General features: G+C 39.5%; 1 protein-coding gene across 6 annotated transcripts in view; it reads left to right on the top strand.

Moving 5' to 3' along the window:
* The window catches only part of LOC115674495 (aminopeptidase M1-like), a 37,285-nt gene that overhangs the window by 1,295 nt on the left and 15,746 nt on the right, over positions 1 to 20,244 (top strand). For 3 of the 6 annotated variants that reach the window (XM_056311102.1, XM_056311103.1, XM_056311101.1), the window contains exons 1-10: positions 15,620 to 16,073; positions 16,653 to 16,798; positions 17,225 to 17,327; positions 17,609 to 17,795; positions 17,941 to 18,034; positions 18,176 to 18,329; positions 18,456 to 18,560; positions 18,636 to 18,752; positions 18,841 to 18,954; positions 20,004 to 20,186. The exons of 1 other annotated variant lie outside the window; for it this stretch is intronic. In XM_056311102.1, the coding sequence (XP_056167077.1) occupies positions 15,681 to 16,073; positions 16,653 to 16,798; positions 17,225 to 17,327; positions 17,609 to 17,795; positions 17,941 to 18,034; positions 18,176 to 18,329; positions 18,456 to 18,560; positions 18,636 to 18,752; positions 18,841 to 18,954; positions 20,004 to 20,186 (1,596 nt within the window). In that variant the 5' untranslated portion in view covers positions 15,620 to 15,680. Of the gene's footprint in view, positions 1 to 15,619; positions 16,074 to 16,652; positions 16,799 to 17,224; positions 17,328 to 17,608; positions 17,796 to 17,940; positions 18,035 to 18,175; positions 18,330 to 18,455; positions 18,561 to 18,635; positions 18,753 to 18,840; positions 18,955 to 20,003; positions 20,187 to 20,244 lie in introns of those variants that run through there. 2 more of the 6 variants (XM_056311105.1, XM_056311104.1) reach the window with 2 other exon arrangements.

Consider the following 20,244-nt stretch of genomic DNA (forward strand, 5'->3'; position numbering starts at 1 on the left):
TTGTGGACGGCGAAATTCACTTGCTTGAGTTCTAATTAACTCTGTGCAGTACTTATGAGCACAACGGTGAGAAGAAGAATATGGCGGTTACTCAGTTTGCACCAGCTGATGCTCGGCGATGCTTTCCTTGTTGGGATGAGCCTGCATGCAAGGTTCTTATCTTTCCTTTACATGAGTGGTTTATGTGCGACTGTCTTACTAATCTTCCCATGCTTATCATGGCGGTACAAACCTTTGAGGGAGGTGTCATTCTTTTCTTCATATGATTGATACACCCTTAATAGTTCCACTAGTTTGGTCTATATGAGGTTACCAATCTCTTTAATGATCTGATTTTAAATACTGTTTTGAACTTAATGAAATGTATCTTTTAGGTTGGCATTTATTGATGTTACACGACTAGTTCACTTGACTTTGATGCATGGTGTGACAGGCTACATTCAAAATTACTTTAGATGTGCCCTCTGATCTAGTAGCCCTCTCCAACATGCCAATTGTTGATGAAAAGGTCGAAGGACATGTTAAGACAGTTTTTTTTATCAAGAATCACCCATTATGTCGACGTACTTGGTCGCGGTTGTCGTTGGGTTATTTGACTATGTCGAAGATCATACATCTGATGGTAAAGTCACTGATTATTGATCTGCTTTCTTGAGAAATGCTATTTATCTAGTGATTAATGTGGAAAGCCTTGTGCACAAGGAAAGCCTTTTTTTTTTCCATTTGTTTTTAGTCCAATTGTTCTTATATCTGCTCCATTGTCTTTGCAGGAGTAAAGGTTCGGGTATACTGTCAAGTCGGGAAGCAAAATCAGGGAAAATTTTCCCTGCATGTTGCGGTCAAGACGCTTGAATTATACCGAGAGTATGTCCTTATCAGATCTTAACGGTCTGTCAGTTGCGGCCTGCTTACCTCTGAGTAGTTTGCATTTGTTAGTACTCTTACATTCTGAGTACTAACGATCATTATCTTTAGTTGACTATCAGTAAATTGAATGAAATCCAGATACTTCGCTGTACCATACTCTCTCCCGAAACTGGATATGATTGCTATCCCAGATTTTGCTGCTGGTGCCATGGAAAATTATGGTTTAGTTACTCATCGTGAAACAGCTCTACTCTATGATGAGAAGCACTCAGCAGCAGCTAACAAGCAGAGGGTAATGTAAATTACAATTTGCTGACTACCTTTCATTGTCTAGTTTGGCTGTTCAGAGTTGGAAAGTTTCATATTTGTGGTGGCCAATTTGCATAAATGTTTGATACTTTTGTCGGGTTTCTTTAAGGTTGCTACAGTTGTAGCCCATGAACTGGCTCACCAGTGGTTTGGTAACCTCGTTACCATGGAGTGGTGGACTCATCTGTGGCTAAACGAGGGATTTGCTACTTGGGTAAGTAACCTTGCTTTGTGTGTTTTATTCTTTATTTTGCCATCATGCGTGTTTTGTATGACATGTGCTTGGCTTAGGTGAGCTATTTGGTTACTGATGGCCTGTTTCCTGAGTGGAAAATATGGACTCAGTTCCTTGAAGAATCTACCAAAGGGCTGAGACTGGATGGGCTTGCTGAGTCACACCCCATTGAGGTGAGCAAAAACTTATTTTCCTTTTCAAAAGATGTCCTTGCGCAGTAAGCATTGAAGAACTTGAATTGAAGAGACTTTTCCTCCTCAGGTGGAGATTAACCATGCTGGCGAGATCGATGAAATCTTCGATGCAATAAGTTATAAAAAGGGTGCATCTGTGATCCGGATGCTTCAAAGGTATCTTGGTGCTGAATGTTTTCAGGTAATTCTTCTAGCTCTCAACTTATGATGATCTCTTAGTAACTGCCCAGAGGGTTCATGTGAAATTTGTGTATAGAAACAGCAAGTGAATGAACCAATCAGAAGGCCTTTCTGTTAAGGAATTATTTATTGAGGAGTTCTCCAAGATAAAAGCGCAATATCTGCTGCTATATAATTTAATCAAGAGAATAAATTAGTCGCGACGTGATGCTGATGAAGTCATCAACACCTCAAAAGCTTTACGAGCAGTTTCACTGACTTGAGCAGAAACAATGTATAGTAACCCAGTATTGGACTCTCAACTTGAGCTGGATTTTGCTTCACTTTTTGTGCTCAGGACCTGACGAGACTATAAAATTCATGAGGTACTCAAACCACTGGGGATTGACTTCTTTTGTTTGATATTTTTGCCCAAACAAAGCCTTCATTTAGATGTAATCTCAACTTAAGCTCATGTTCAAAATTTTGATGATAAATAATGTACTTTATATAATGCACATTCTACTTAGGTGTCAGAGCACTCAAGCTTGCAATTTACCACTTATGGTAATGATATCCTTTGACGCCTGTAATTTACTGCCCCCCAATCAGCAAATGAAATATGCTTGATAAAACAACTGTGCTGATTCAATCATCAGATACTCTAATATTAAACTCCTGGGCTCGTAATGATTCTGTTTGATTTTTTGAATATTACAGAATTAAGTTGATGAGATTAAACTGGATAAGTGAAATAAGAAAGATTCTACGACTTGGTCTTTCGTATCTTTATGATTAGTTTGTTGAATTACGGGTTCACGAAATGAACTTGCCAACTAAATCATTGTTGATGTGAATGCTCTTCCGTCATGTTTTGTTGTGTATAGTACACTTTCGTTTCAGATTCTACTTGTATTGGATTTTCCTTGAGATTTAACAGGGACATCTGTTTGTTCTGTTTGTGAAAATAGAAATCACTAGCTTCATACATAATGAGGCATGCTTGTTCAAATTTAAAGACAGAGGACCTCTGGGCTGCCCTTGAGGAGGGATCAGGTGAACCTGTGAACAAGTTAATGAAGTCGTGGACCAAGCAGAAAGGATACCCTGTGGTTTCCATCAAAATCAAAGATGACAAGTTAGAGTTCGAACAGGTTTTACAATGTTCTAATTCTTTGATGTTGAAGTTGTGTTGTCTTGTACATTACCAATCTCCATATAGTGAACCAGCTCCAAAGTGACATGACTTTGATTATAATGGCAGTCACAATTTTTATCAAGCAGTTCCCACGGGGATGGACAGTGGATTGTTCCAGTAACATTTTGTTGTGGCTCATATGATGCGCGCCAAAGTTTTCTGTTGGAAACAAAATCCGCATCTATTGATTTAAAGGAAACTGGAGCTTGGATAAAAGTTAATGTGGACCAGACAGGTTTCTATAGGGTGAAGTACGACGAAGACCTTCAAGCCAAGCTAAGATATGCAATAGAGAACGAAATGTTATCTGCAACAGACAGATTTGGTAACTGCGTTATTTCTTCCAATATTTGAACATTTTCCACCCGCCCCCATTTTTCTTCTCTCTTTCCAACCTAAAAGATCAGCATAACCAAGTCATGGAATGCTCGTAACAGGTATACTGGATGATTCCTTTGCTCTTTGTATGGCTCACCAGCAGTCCTTGACTTCTTTGCTCACTTTAATGGCTTCTTACAGAGAAGAACTTGATTATACTGTGCTATCGAATTTGACAAGTGTATGTTCTGCTATAACTATATGCTCACTTTATATGTATATAATGTGAGTCTGAACTTGGATTGGGGAGAGATTCTCACTATGGATTCTTGTTGAGATAATGCATTTGAGACTCATTTTACTTCCTTCTTTGCCAGATATGTTATAAAATTGCAAGAATTGCTGCAGATGCTACTCCTGAATTAATGGATTACATAGAACAATTTTTCATTGGTCTTTTTAAATACTCTGCAGAGTAAGTTCAGTTACTTTTATGAATCTAGCATAGCCTTGTTGGTAGAATTTCAAATCTACATTTTACATCTCTTACACCATGATAACAAATGAACCAAAACAAAGAAGCTTCTTTGGCTGGGTAAATTAAATTCATCTCAAGAAATTAGAAGACTTTGCCAATTTTTTACCCAGATATTTTTTATCTTTATGGTGGATTCGCTTACTAAGAGTGCTGGAAGACTGCTGAATTTTTGCTTGACCTTGCTCATTATAATTTTGTTTTCCACCTTTATTTCTCGATGAGTTAACCAGAAAACCATCTTGATGATTTGTTTCGAGGTTAATTTGTCTAGTCGTCTTTGGATGTGTAGTGAGAAAGCTGCTTAAGTGATATCAAAGTTTCAATAAATGCTTTTAGCCTTTGATACACTGTAGTGAAGTTTTGGATTCCAGACTATCTAATGTCCTAAAGAAATCATTTTCTGTTAAGTTTTATGTCAAGTTGTGATGGCGAAAGTGAGGCTCTATCATTGTCTTTCTTTGCTGCATTTTCCTGGCAGGAGGATTGGTTGGGATGCTAAAGAGGGTGAGAGTCATTTAGAAGCTATGTTGAGAGGACAAATTTTAACTGCCCTGGTAGATTTTGGAGATGAACCCACACTGAAGGAAGCAAGCAGGCGCTTTCACGCATTCTTAGATGACAGGAGCACACCTCTTCTTCCTCCTGACATCCGAAGGGTTCTGCAATCCGATGCATTTTCTGTTGCTTTGTATTTCTTCAAGTCCTACGGCCTCTAAATGCATTCTTTTACCTGTTTTTATAGGCAGCCTATGTGGCTGTGATGCAGACTGTGAATGCATCAAACCGATTAGGTTTTGAATCTTTGCTGAGAGTCTACAGAGAGACGGACTTGAGCCAGGAGAAAACCCGAATTTTAGGTATTTAATGTCATTTGGGCGAGCTTTGCAACTGTCTGATACTCGCCTTGCTAAAATGTGCCTACTTTTTGGCTTTGTAGGTTCATTGGCCTCTTGTCCAAATCCTAATATCATCCTTGAAGTGCTCAACTTCGTATTGTCTCCTGAGGTACTCTGGCTTGTGTACTAGTTGAATGTACCTTCGTTATGTTTTGTCCTTGAAGCCTCCTTTTTTTAGTTCACCTTTTGTTGATCTAAAGGAAGACACTAAAGTTTTATGCCTTTGGTGTTGATTAGGTTCGCAGTCAAGATGCTGTCTATGGGCTTGCTGTTCGTAGCAAAGGACGTGAAACCGCTTGGACTTGGCTGAAGGTAATTCTGTTAGTGCCAGTGGAACATATCGACTTCTTATTATTTTACTTAAATGAATTGATGATGCTCTCATTGGGTTTGAGCTAAATATAAACTAGATTGTTTTTGGCAAAATCCACAACTGAAACAAAGAAATGAAAGCATGTGTAACTCCTCTTATTCTTTTTGTCGCTGCTTGTGGTTTTTGCAGAGTTTTTGCTCAAACCAAATAACATGATGCTTTCTGCCGTATCTAATATGGTATTCTTCTCTAATATCTCAAACATTGATTGCAGGAAAATTGGGAACACATTTGGAAAACATATGGTTCCGGGTTTCTTGTCACACACTTTGTTAGTGCAATTGTCTCACCGGTATGTTATCGTATCACTTGTGTGCCCATGTGTGTTCGTGCGGGTTCAAACTTTTTTAAAGCAACTTTCTCGTGAAAAGCAGCATGTTTTCAAGGACTGAATTTTTTTAATTGGTATTTTTTCCTTCTGTTTGTTCATATGGGACAAACATGGTCAATTCCTTGAGTTACCCTGCTTTTTCATTGTTTTTCCAGTTTGCGTCATTTGAGAAAGCCAAGGAAGTGGCGGACTTCTTTGCGACCCGACCGCAGCCTTCTATTGCAAGAACACTGAAGCAGAGCATTGAGCGGGTGAACATCAATGCACAATGGGTTCAAAGCATTCAGAACGAAGAATATCTTGCCGAGGCAGTGAAGGAGCTGACATACAGGAAGTACTAGGATTCTCTTAGTTTTATGGTTTGATGCTTTCCTGTTTGTCCGCAAAACTTGTGAAGTGACATTTCATCCGTCTTTCCTGACCTTCACCTCAATAGTTGCGAACGCAATAAAAAGCTCATCCTTCAAGTGTGCGAACGTTCGATCCATCCTGCCGTATTGTCCCAAAGGGCAAGATTCGCCGCTCTCGAACGTTCGATTCTCTCTAGGAAAGAGCAAATCCACCTTATGTCAAGCTGAGCCGAATACTATTCTTTACCTTTTGGTTAGCCAATCATGAATGGCTACTCAAACTCTCATTGCCAAAACCAGTAAACTAAAATTCTTCCGGCTCGCGCTGCAAGAAAACTCATTTGGTGTGTTATTGCTGATGAGCACTGCTAAAACATCGAAGAAATTGACTAGTAAAGCACGTCTTTCTCAGCACTTGCAAAGCAACCTAAAAGTCTGGCATTGTGAACATGAAAGAGGGTAGAATATGGCCTTACGCTCCAACCGCTTAAGAACAAAATTGCAAAAAAGAAGGAAGAAAGGGATGAACGAGAGATAAAAGGAAGGAGGAAAGAGAGGCTTTCAACAGAGGGAGCGGAAACCGAAGAAAGGAGAGAGGAAAATTGGCATGTACACGCCTCGGACGTTTCGACAAGCTGGGTTATCTCCGATTCGCAATGTTTGCTTCAAGCTCTATTTTAATCTAATTGGAGGAATTTTTCGGAGTTAGAAGATATAAATTCAGAGTTACGTGAATTCTGAACTGCGGTGTTCAATTTAGGAATCATCAAGATGTAAAATTATTGGAAATGATAGTTTAGGGTGCTATAGACCCATGAGATTTAATAGAAATCGATTCTGAATTATGGTTTGATCGGAACGAATTTTAAAAGTTTCGCCTACGAGCTACTCGTTGCGGACAATAATGAATGCCCATTATGGACAAGTTTCATGGATGGCGCGTAGGAGTTGTTTTGTCACCGAATAAGCTTAGTTTGGTTGAGTTGTCACGACCCTTCCTCGCAGATGGAGAGAACGGGTTTATAAGTATTGCTCCAAAGACAATTCAAATGGTTCACCTAAAGATGACAATCTAAATGGTCCATTGATTAAGAGCATAGATCTCCCAAACCCACCATACTTCGAGTGATATTTGGATTTTATTTTAAGTTGTTTTAAACCTAAGTATTTCTAGGAGTCATCACTAGGCATTAGAGGCAGGCTAGAAACCAAACGAGAAGTAGGAGGTTTATCTTGTTTCCTACGTAACCAGAAATTTTAAGCACGAGGACTTGATTACTCCAATGTCTATTAGCACCCTTTCGATACCACTAAGTTACAAAGTTGTTTATCTAAGTGAACATACACTCTTGATTACCAATTGTTGTCCTAATGGTATCGAAGCCACTAAGGGTGCGCATGACAACCATTCTGTGCCCGGAAACTATTTCTGAACAGAAATGATTTTTTTTTATTCTGTGCCCGGAAACAATTTCTGTGCATTTGAAGGCGTTTGGTAAACTGTCCAAAATTTATTTTCCTGGAATAGAAAAGAACAGAAATGTGTTTGGTAACTACACACAAATTTCTTTTTATTATTAATAATATTTTGAATTGTTTAATTTTTTTTTCTACCCAGGCCATGGCCGGTCGCGGCGACCGGCCACGGCCCAGGCCGCGAGGGCGTCACGGCCCTCGCCGGCCGCCGGCGGAGGCGAGGGTCCCCCCGCCGGCGAGGGCGAGGCTGGACCTTAGCCGCCGGGCGAGGCGGCTCGCCGTCGGTCATGGCGAGGTCGGCCTCGCCCGGATCGCGGAGGCGGAGCCTCGCCGTGGGTCGCGACGGCGAGGTCGGCCTCGCCCGGATCCGGGCGAGGCCGTCGCGACCAACGGCGAGGTCGGCCTCGCCCAAATATGGCGAGGCCGAGCCTCGCCGTCGCAACCCACGGCGAGGTCGGCCGCCGTGGGTCGCGACGGCGAGCCGCCTCGCCCGGGCGGCGAGGGTCCGGCCCTCGCCCTCGGCGGGGGGACCCTCGCCTCCACGGCGGCCGGCGAGGGCCGTGACGCCTCGCCGGCCTTAGGCGTGGCCGATCGCCGGCGACCGGCCACAACCCAAGAAGAGCAACATAAAAAGAAGAAAAGAAAAAAAAAAAGAAGAAAAAAAACTGATTCTCAAAATTGTGCCGAGAAACAAGAATCAACTTTTTTTTACTTCTTGTTTCTCTTCCAAAACTGTTTCTCGGCACAAATATTTGCAAAAATGTGCTCGGGAACAAAAAGTTTACCAAACGCATTTCTGTTCCCAAACTATTTCTGGGAACAAAAGAACAGAAATTTTCACTGTTTGGCACGTTACCAAACGGGCCCTAAATGATCAAGCAAATGTTTTTGTAGGGTTTATTATCATTCTAAACTAGACATAACCATTCTAGAAAAGAAATTAACAAACAAATAATTGAAGTGCGGTGCGGTAAGAAAACACTCAAGAATTGAAAGTGCCTCAATAATGGCGCGAGAAATAAAAATTCGATACAAGTTGGGCAAAGAATATTGCAATCCCGATATAAGAACCTGTTGACACCTATTGACTTAGACTTAGCGCAAACCAAGCTTATGCCATTTTTCCATTTCCTCAGGGGCGGTCACGACAGAACCCAATACTAAGGCTCCGTTCGTTTGGCGGAAAATATTCTCCCGGAAAATATTTTCCGGATTTTCCGGTGTTTGGGGGGCGGAAAACATTTTCCGCGGGAAAATATTTTCCTTCCTCCCTCACAAAATAGCCTAAGTCTACGGAAAATGACTTCCGCTTCTTCAAAAGTGGAAATCATTTTCCGGAGCTTCTTCTTCTTCTTCTTCACTAAGGTCGCCGGTCGCCGGTCGCCGCCGCCGCCGCCGCCGGTCGCCGGCCGCGCGCCGCCGGACGCCGGACGCCGGCCGCCGCCGGGACGCCGCTGCCGCCGGACGCCGGACGCCTGCCGCCGCCGGACGCCGGCCGCCGGACGCCGGCCGCCGGACGCCGGCCGCCGCCGGACGCCGGCGCGCGGACGCCGGACGCCGGCCGCCGGACGCCCGCCGCCGCTGCGGCCGCCGGCCGTCGGACGCCGCCGCCGCTCACCGGCGAAAAATATTTTCCGAAACTTTTTCATATTGGTCGCCGAACACCGGAAAATTATGTTTCGGGAAAACATTTTCCAGGAAAATGACTTCCGGGAAAATATTTTTCAAAAGGAGAATATTTTCCGCCAAACGAACGGAGCCTAAGTCAGGCAAAGAATAGACATGGCCTTGTTATTTAGCCTTGGCACATGAACTCCCATAAGCTTGTGATTAGACATTAATCTTAAATAAAGTGACCTTAGATTCTACACATTATGATGGTTCAACTAATCTAAGCTATTCTAACCATTTATTAGAAAAATGATTCTAAGTCTAATTGACTTTTATTAACTAGAACTTAAGCTAACTTACTTTATTAAACCCTAAGTTCATTAACTAACCTAGCATATTTAATCTAAAAAAACTTGCCGAACCGCCTTGGACCACCCTGAACCGCTGTTGGGGATTTTGACCGCCGCCGCCAAAGTGTTCAGCCACCACGTTGGTGTCATTGTCATCATTCATTTCCATTCATCCAATTGACACTCGAATCATGCATTCAATCAAATCAAGCAATTAGCAGCGTTCACTCAAATCAATTAATAGCCTCGGGTTTGACTCGAGAATTTGATCACCCATGCATTTCGATTAACCCAGCCACCTCCTAATCAATCTAGGGGTATATTGATCAAGATTAGTGATAATTAACCCCCAATTGTGTTAACAAAAGAGTTAGGTTAACACCGCTAATCACTAATTAGCTCTAATCTACCTGCCGAACGACATATATTGCAAGCCTAACATACATCTAACAATCACATACAAAATTAATTACGACATGCGATTAGGCCAATTAGCCTTAGGAGACAAGAAATGCAATTAGTGAGCCATAAGGATCATTTATTCAATTTTGCCCTGATTCTGTTCAATTATGTTTTAATGTGATTAACCAAGCAAACGATATTTAAATTGAATGAAACTAGCGGCAATTAAAAGCTTAGGGAATGTAGTTTAATGTTAATTGAGACCACTTTCCCCATTGAGGACCCAAATTATCCAAACTTTCAATTTTCACCTGACTGCCAAGAAATTGACTCGGTAATAGGAAAAATAACAAATCAACTAAAAAATGGGCCAAATTTGACAGATAGTTATCCCTACGTGTCCTCTACAACTTTTGTGTTTCGAAATATTTCAAATAAGCCCTCCATCTTAGACAAAATGACCGATTTTCTCTAAGGACTCAAATGCAAACAGTTTTGTAAGCGGGTTAGAACATGTCGGATTTATTGCATGTAATACCCCCCTAAACTTTGCTGAAATGACCTCAAATTTTTCAGATCTACATGTAAGGACTTTTTGAACAATTTTCATTTTTTGAATTTTTTGCAAAAAGGACCTCCAAGTACACCAAAATTGCAAAACAAATTCGAAGGACACAAAGGCCAGGCTTTCAGATCAAGCTCAAAATTTTTTTACTACTTTGAGTAAGCTTTTAATCAGATCACATGAACTCCAATATTAAAAAAAAATGCATATTGTTGAAAAGATCATGATCTTGGCGACAACTCTTATTGCGCAAAATTTTTCGAAATTCGAAATACAAAAAATCATAGAAATCAAAGAATACACAGAGGTCAGTGAGACTCAAATTTTCTGGAAAAGTTTGAACATCTTTGAATTCAAGTTTGTGAACATACATGCATATTCAAGCAATCTTCAACCTCATTCAATCTTTTGACAATAAAAAAACCTCATTCAAACATATTTCCAGAGCTAAAGATTATCTTCAAGCCTTGCAATGAACATACATACATCATCATCCATGAACAATCAATCATATTCCTCATCTATTCAAAGAATCATGCTCAAGTTAACTTCTATTTAACTCTACTCAAACTATTTCTAACATGCGATCAACCTAAATTGAATCAGCATCAAAATCAAATATGAAACTACATCCTGTATGCTCGGCCGACTATAAACATGCTAAGGAATAAATCATGCAAGTTCAACATTCAACTTCGATTATCTAGATTCTTAAGGCGATTATCTTAACATGCAAGTTCTAACTGAATCAGCATGCTATTTGGTTAAAGTCATTATTGGAAAACTCCTAGACATGCTTGACTAGAGAGAGAATTGAATCTAAAAAATTTTCTAATCACGTGATTGACTAAAGATTTTCCGAAACTAGATTAATATTTAATCAATTTTATCACAATCTACATTGAACTTTGATTATAGATTGAAGTATAGACTTCAATTATGAACTATAATCTATTAATGATCAACGATTGATCATTTGAAATTGATCATGAAGACTTTGATTGGACCTACCTTAAATGATCGGAGAAGCAAATAATAGAATCTTGGTTATAATTGTGACTTCCGATGAACAATCAATGAGGCGCCAGCCACCACAAATCCAAGGGAGCGCCGGAGAATGATGTCGCAAGTCTCGGCCAGCCAAGGGAGACTAGCGAATGGTTGGATGATCGCTGGAAATGGCTGGCTTCAACATCGGCGTGGAGCACGTCCCTTCGGCCGAGCGAGCGAGCGAGCAAGAGAGAGAGAGAGAGTTTTTATTTTCTGAATTTTGAATTCAAACGTTGTGAAGGAGGAGGAGAAAGAAAAATCCTTTAATATGAGCATTTTGGAGGGAATTTTGAAATTAGATCAAATCATAACCCTTTAATCAATCTAATCACACAAGATGGTTGCTCAAGGGTTAAGTCAAGCTCCCATTAGCTGAAATTAAGTTACATGGATTGATGTCTCATCACATTGGATGGCTAGGATTGAAGAGCAAATAGACGGCCTAGATTTAAACCTTCACAAGGATAGGTGACATGGTAAAGGGCATTTTGGTAATTTCCATAAGCTACGATTTTAATAATTTTCGGATTGTGAGGGGAGATGGGGGCAGGCCTTGGCTTGTGAGTGGGCTGAGATGGTTGGCCTATTGGGTTCTGCCCGGGATTGGGTCGGCTCGGGGTCCTCCGAGTGTTCAATTTCGCTCTAATTTTCTTAATTGGGCTTGTCGTCTTGGTTAATTGGGCCGAATAAGTTTAACTAAGGTTCGGTCTGATGAGTCGAGTCCAATTCGTTTCAATCAAGTAGGCCCAGTTTGAATCGAGTTGGCTTGGTTCGATCGATTACACCCCGTGGCATCTCAACTCCCTTTAAATTTGTACTACGGGCTTAACCGATTTTGTCTTGCTCGGGCTTTAGCCCAAACGGGTGATACTTGGGTTGGGTCAATCGGGGTTAACCCAGCCCGTGCCCATCAGTCGCAATTTATCGTTTCAGCTAAATTACACCAAATTACCATAATTTTGTCAAAATTGACGTTGAAATTGAGTTAATTTAACTTAATCGGATTCGATGGCCTAATTGGTGTTACTCATTAAAAACCGATAGGGACCCACCCCTAATTGGCGCCAAAAAATTGGCTAAAGTGTAAGCTTGAAATTTCCAAAATTGACATAAAAATTGAATGCGCTATGACTCCATGAACAAATGTTGTGATGAAAATTATTCTAAAATACGGCTAGAAATCAATGAATTTTGAATTTGGCCGATCGAAAATCGAAATTTTTGGCATGGCCGAAAAGTCAATTCTCGATCAATTTTTGTAAATTTAATGAATTTTCAATTTTTCAAATTTTGAAAAATGTTGACCAAGGGTTAACTTTAGTGGTTGACCAAAAAGTCAACTCAAAGACATCCTTGAATTATTGATGAAATCAATGCTTAAGTTTATATAGAATACTAAATGAGTCTTTTTGACCAAGAAAAAGACAATGTCACGATCTGGAACCCTAATCTCGAGTTTTTGCTTTCATATGACTTGTCAACTGAAATAAGGTGTCAATACGAGTAATAGTTAAGTTAGCTTGTTATTTTGATATCGTTTTTCGCTTTATTGATAGGATTTTAAGTTCATTGGCTTGAGATAACTCTTGTAATTTGGTTTAGATATTTTAGGTGAGTGGTGCTTATAGCTTTAATGAATTTGTAAACTTATGTCTTAAAAGTGACAGAGATTTGATATATTATGAGTTATCAAAAGCATATTCGTTGCTTAAAATTTAAATCGGACATTTACTAATCCTTTTTGGTATTTATAAATGATTTGAGAAATGTCACAGGAAATGGGTTGTGAAACGATATATATATATATATATATATATATATATATATATATATATATATATATACTTATTCATGAACCTGGTTCATGAAATAAATTTTGAAATAATTTGTGAAATGTATTATGATTTGTAAGATGGATTTCTAAATTTGATTTGTAGATTATTGGAGGATGATGTTTATGGATTATGCTCATTTCGCTATGATTAAAATCTATGGTGGGGTTGAATATGCATACTGTTTTCAGGATATCCTTTTAGGCCAAGCCACCAGCTGATATAGGTGAAGCAATTCATAAGAAAAATCTCAGTTGCTTTTATCACGGGCATTAAGTGTGGCCATAGTTGGATAATGAACATGAAATTGATCAAAAGACTAGACCATTGACTTTTGTTCCAATATTATTGATTAAAGGATTATTTCTTATATGCATTTGGTTATGTTGAAGTGATATAACTCATCTTGATCTTGTGTGTATATTATATACTGGATTTGCGATAAGTGAGTTATGATGTTATTATATAAATTTGCATAAGGATAGTCAATCTGCTTAGAAGAGATTTGTACTATCCATTGAACTATGGTTGCTATCATTCATCTTACATCTTTTTCAAGTTCTTCAATTAGCGGCAAGAACTTTTGGTAGTTGGGATTTGGGTATGGTTTGAGGTGGTTATATATATGGCGCCTAATGATAGTTTTTTTGGGTTTAACTGAGTTTCGATATATATCCCTTTTGTGGATTATAAAAACTTTGATCCTATAACTAGCTTATGTTTTATCATTAATATATAGATAGATTTGTATTCTGGTGGCAGGTTTATGTTAATTTATTTTTGAGGATGTATTCTTTGGATAGGAGGACGGTCAGGGAACGATAGTCGTGTCATTCCCCGGTACTTATAGGAGTCGGCCATGACAATTAAATTTCGAGCTATTTCTCAGCTTCAGGATTGCTCTCTCAATTCATGTACCATGCATGATGAACATAAAACGAAATTCTCATCAAAACCTCTAGAGCTACCCAACTATGATGAATCAAATTGCTCACGATGTAGAAACAGCAAGGTCATCGATCTTAGTCCCTCCAACCAATATAGCTGACATGTACAGAAGCCAGTGATAGGCAATGTGTAACAACAGAGCATGGTCCCACAGTACATGAAGAACGATACTCTCAATAATCGCAGTGCCTGGGGTAAAAACATAGGGGCTAATCTTATCCGACCTTACGCAGCTTTATATACTATAGTCATAGAACAAGAATCGATATTAAGAAGCCGGTGTACGAATCATGTCTTGCTCTTGAACTTCCTTTGAGCATTTTCTGTTCACTTTCACCAATGTTTCTTGTGAGGAAATGGAGGCAAGATTCACGGGCCAACAGGATTTTTCGTCAAAGTTTTCGTCAAGGTTTCGTTAAATGATTTTTCTGCCAAAATAAAGTCATTTTTATTTTACTTAAATCACGTGGGCGTCATGTCAATACTATTTGCTTTATAGCGTCCATGTTGACAAATTGTTTTATAATTCCTATGGACAAAACTTTGACGGAGGGTAAATATGTCACACAGATATAAATTTGGGATTTTTGGTATGACAGAAAAAAAAGTTTAGGGTAAATGTCTCAAAGTAAACATAATTTAGGATTTTTGGTGGCTTTTGACCTAGAATAATATTTACCACTTTCATTAAAGACTCAAAACGCAAGTTGAGCAAGAGCATCTAACATCTAGGTACTTTGAGTGTGTGCTAATTTCACTTATTCTAGCGCCGCCCAATAAGAAGCAACACAAACTCCTCAAGCAAGAGACGAAAGTTTCTTTTGCATTTATTCCCTATCTTCTCGTTCTTTAATTTCAGGTTGTCTGATTCTTTAACCCCTTTCATTGCTTTTGCTCTTGTGCGACCATATTCCTTAGAAAGATCAATTACCCGCTGTGTTATCAAGAACACCTACGTTAGAATAATCATTCAATGGCAACTGATAAGTATTTTACTTTTTCAATTTTTGCGATTTTATCCGTACAATGTTATCGCGAATCAGATGTTAAGTCTACTTTTGCTTGTTCATTGAAAGTCCAAGCAAAGCATAGAATGTATGACTAACTGACAAATTTATATTCGAGAGCTTTTACATTAAGGAAGGATTTTGGGTACTTTATCAGCGTATTATATGCTCGTCTCAATGTGCAAATACTTAATTCGGCTTAATTTGTGTGAGAAAATATTTTATATGAATGGTACTAGAGTTGATCTCTCATACTTATTCATTTAAACTGGTCATTTTAATCCATGACAATAAGGAAACTAAATTTTCAAAATCAGATGGAGTCAAATGACATATATACTTCAGCTAAGTTATACTCTAGCTTGATTATCCAAAGCCCAAATCATAGATTATTAACGACGGACGTGGAAGTAGAGAGAACAAAAATAAAACATTATCGAAATAGAATGTACGTGAGGTCTCATTGTACCAATGAACAACAAAGACAACGGGAAAGCACACGAACTCACGTGACTTCTCACGTGCAAGCCATGCCGGAAGCGATTTTTCAAATGCAAAACTCACGTTATAAATCTCCACTCCCGCTCGTCTTCTTCCTCGCTCGCTTCGAGATCGAGAGAGCAACCGAGGGAGGGAGAGTGCAGAGACTAAGCTGTCCCACCAACGCAAAGATGGAGCAATTCAAAGGCCAACCTCGCCTCCCTAAGTTCGCATCGCCGAAGCGATACGACATAAGGCTGAAACCCGACCTCACCACCTGCAAATTCGCCGGCTCCGTTGCCATCGACCTCAACATCGTCAGCAAGACCAAATTCATCGTCCTCAATGCCGCCGACCTGTCAATCCAGAAAGAGACTGTTTCCTTCACCCGCAAAGCGTCCTCCTTCTATTCGAGGCTGGTTCCGGGAAGAACCGGTCCGGTTCTCGGTTCAGCACCATCGTCGTCTTCAGCAAATCTCTCTCTCTCTCCTTTGGCTGTTCTGAATTGTTTGTGGAAATGGTGGCAACGACTGTGGACCTGGTTTTTGAGTCTTCCGACACTTGGAGAACAATTGGGCACTAACGTTAGTACTGGAGAATCGCATCTCCTTTTCTTTTTCGCGTTGCCTATGTAGGCTTTGGTAGGAACCATCACTTGGTTTAGTCGTGAATTATTCATCTAAAGCAAAGCCTGCGACTTTGCATACCATTAGGGCCGTCAAATGAATGGGTCCAGTCAGGTTGAAAATGGTCCGATTCATTTAACCTGTTGTGACCGTTTATATACCGTACAAATGTAGTGGTGTAGCCAGTCTATACCCGACCGAACCCATATTACTAAAATACATTAACATATAATCCAATTTATGAAGACTCATACTTATTCATGCAAAGCCTATTAAAATCCGCATTTACCATGCATATGTGTTCTCAACTACTTATTTTTTTTTCATGTTTGCTTTACTCTTTCTGATTTTCTATGCATTTCAATATTTTTCTAATGCATTTTAATACGAATTAAAAATTCAGATTATGGGTTGGCCCATGGTGACGGCTATTGCTGTCGATTTTTGAGATTGTAGTTTCTATCTTAGTCTGTGTCGATTGGTATGAAGAGGATTTGGTGGCGTAAAGTGACTTGACGACATTGAAATGCTGAGCAGGTGTTTGAGCCTTGTAAAGTTGACTTGGTTGAGGAAGATGAGATACTGGTTTTGGAGTTTCCCGAGACGCTGCCTATTGGGATTGGAGTTTTGGCTATTGATTTCGACGGAATTCTTAACGATAAGATGAAAGGGTTCTACAGAAGGTAATTATTTTCTAGGAAACACAGAACATGATCTTCAGCATTATTTGGTTGTGATACAGGGATTGTAAAGCAATTGGGATCGCCTACAATTTAATCAAATGGAGAACAAGCTTCATGCAACCACTTGCTTCCTCTGTTCCTTCTGTTCTAAATTTCATCGGGTTTCTGCCCGGAATCATTTAAGACATCATTATGCATCTTCTATTAATAATTCTGAATCTATGCTTATCTGCTATACATTGACTAGAGGTAATTCTATACCAATTGTGAGATATGCTAATTTGTTAGTTTTTTAAATGAATTACTGGATTATGAGATGTTAGCACGGTTAGTATTGTCACTTAATCTCTGATTTAAAAGAAGACGTATGACTTTATTAGTCGTGGACGAAACTAACTCACTTGAGTTCCAATGTACTCTATTCAGTACTTACGAGCACAACGGTGAGAAGAAGAATATGGCGGTTACTCAGTTTGAACCAGTTGATGCTCGGCGATGCTTTCCATGTTGGGATGAGCCTGCATGCAAGGTTCTTATCCTTCCTTTACGTGAGTGGTTTTTGTGCAACAGTCCTACCAATCTTCCCATGCTTAACATGGTGATACAAACCTCTGAGGGAGGTGTCATTCTTTTCCTCAGATGATTGATACACCCTCTATAGTTCCGCTAGTTTGGTCTATATGAGGTTACCAATCTCTTTAATGATCTGATTTTAAATACTGTTATGAACTTCATGGAATGTATTTTTTAGGTGGGCATTTATTGATATTACACAATTAGTTCACTTGACTTTGATGCATAATGTGACAGGCTACATTCAAGATTACTTTGGATGTGCCGTCTGATCTGGTGGCTCTCTCCAACATGCCAATTGTTGATGAAAAGATGGAAGGACACGTTAAGACAGTTTTTTATCAAGAATCACCCATTATGTCGACTTACTTGGTCGCGGTTGTCATTGGGTTGTTTGACTATGTCGAAGATCATACATCCGATGGTAAAGTCACTGAGTATTGCTTTGCTCTCTTAAGAAATGTTGTTTATCTAGTGATTAGTGTGGAAAGCCTTGTGCACAACGAAAGCCATTTTTTTTCTTCTGTTTTTGTCCAATTGTTCTTATATCTGCTTCATTGCCTTTGCAGGAATAAAGGTGCGGGTATACTGTCAAGTAGGGAAGCAAAATCAGGGAAAATTTGCTCTAAATGTTGCTGTCAAGACGCTTGAATTATACCGAGAGTATGTCCTTATCAGATCTATATTGTCTGTCATTTGCGGCCTGCTGAACTCTGAGCAGTTTGCATTCGTTAGTACTATTATATTCTGAGCACTTATGATCATTATCTGTAGTTGACTATCAGTAAATTGAATGCAATCCAGATACTTTGCCGTGCCATACTCTCTTCCGAAACTGGATATGATTGCTGTCCCAGATTTTGCTTATGGTGCCATGGAAAATTATGGTTTAGTTACTTATCGTGAAACGGCTCTACTCTACGATGAGCAGCACTCAGCAGCAGCTAACAAGCAGAGGGTAATGTAAATTACAATTTGGTGACTATCTTTCAATATCTAGTTCGGCCGTTCAAAGCTGGAAAGTTTCATATGTGTGGTCACCAATTTGCATAAACGTTTGATACTTTTGTGTGGCTTCTTTAAGGTCGCAACAGTTGTAACCCATGAACTGGCTCACCAGTGGTTCGGTAACCTTGTTACCATGGAGTGGTGGACTCATCTGTGGCTAAACGAGGGATTTGCTACTTGGGTAAGTGACCTTGCTTTATTTATTTTATTCTGCCCTATGAATAATGCATGCTTTATATGACGTGTGTTTGGCTAGGTGAGCTACTTGGCTAATGATTGCCTGTTTCCTGAGTGGAAAATATGGACTCAGTTCCTTGAAGAATATACCGAAGGGCTGAGACTGGATGAGCTTGCTGAGTCGCACCCCATTGAGGTAAGCAAAAACTTCTTTTCCTTTTCTAAAGATATCCTTGCGCAGTAATCATTGGAGTACTTGAATTGAAGAAACTTTTCCTTTTCAGGTGGAGATTAACCATGCTAGTGAGATCGATGAAATCTTCGATGCAATAAGCTATAGAAAGGGTGCATCTGTCATCAGGATGCTTCAGAGCTACCTTGGTGCTGAATGTTTTCAGGTAAATCTTTTACCTCTCAGCTGGTGATGATCTCTCAGTAACTGCCTGGAGAGTTCATGTAGATGACGTGAAATTTGTCACACATAAAGTGAATGAACCAGCTAGAAGGCCTTTCCATAAAAAATATCGATGAGTTCTCCAAGATAAAAAGTGTATTGTCTTCTGGTGTATAATTTAATCAAGAGAATATGTTAGTTCTCGACATGGCGCTGATGAAGACATCTGCATCTCAAAAGCTTTACTAGCAGTTTCACTGACTCGAGCAGACACAATGCAGTGAAATTTCTGAACTTGACTTAATTAGTAGACCCGATATTGGACGCTTAACTTGAGCTGGAATGCGCTTCACTTTTTTGTGCTGGCCTGATTGAGACCATAAAATTCACGAGGTACTTAAGTCACTTCGAATTGACTTCTTTTTCTTGATATTATTGCCTAAACAAAGCCTCATTTAAACGTAGTCTCAACTTAAGCTCAGGTTCGAAATTTTTAAGATACTCTACAAAATTCACATGAACTTAAGTGCCCAAGCACTCAAGCTTGCAATTTACCACTTACGGCTATATTTCAATTCATCCTTTTTTCCAAGGGTTTGATAATTAGACATTGAACCCATTTCAGATAATCGGAGTTGCCAGCTTTTTATGAATAAGCTAATTCATTTGGGACTTGACACCGGACTTTTACAGCCCCCCAATCAGCAAATGCATTATGGCTTAGTCAAATTTTAGATGCTTTAACATTAAACTTCTGCGCTCGAAATGGTTCTGTTTGATTTATTTGGAATATAACAGAATTAAACTGATGAGATTAAACTGTAAAGTGAAATAAGAAAGATTCTACGACTTATCTTGCATATCTTCTGCTTAATTTGTTGAATTACGGGTTCACAAAATGAACTTGCTGATTAAATCATCATCTATCTGAATTATTATTGATGCGAATGTTCTTCCGCCATGTTTTGCTGTGTATAGTACACTTTCGTTTCAGACATTACTTTTATTGGATTTTCTCAAAGATTGAACACGGACATCTGTCTGTGAAAATAGAGATCACTAGCTTCATACATAAAGAGGCATGCTTGCTCCAATGCAAAGACAGAGGACCTCTGGGCTGCCCTCGAGGAGGGATCAGGTGAACCCGTGAACAAGTTAATGAATTCGTGGACCAAGCAGAAAGGATACCCTGTGGTTTCCATCAAACTCAAAGATGACAAGTTAGAGTTTGAACAGGTTCTACAATGCTATTTCTTTGAAGTTGTGTGTTCTCTTGTACATTACCAATCTTCAT

This window comes from Syzygium oleosum, unplaced genomic scaffold, assembly GCF_021117445.2.
Source record: "Syzygium oleosum isolate NSW1041296 unplaced genomic scaffold, Sole_v2.1 Sole_v2.04, whole genome shotgun sequence".
Classification (NCBI taxonomy): Eukaryota; Viridiplantae; Streptophyta; class Magnoliopsida; order Myrtales; family Myrtaceae; genus Syzygium; species Syzygium oleosum.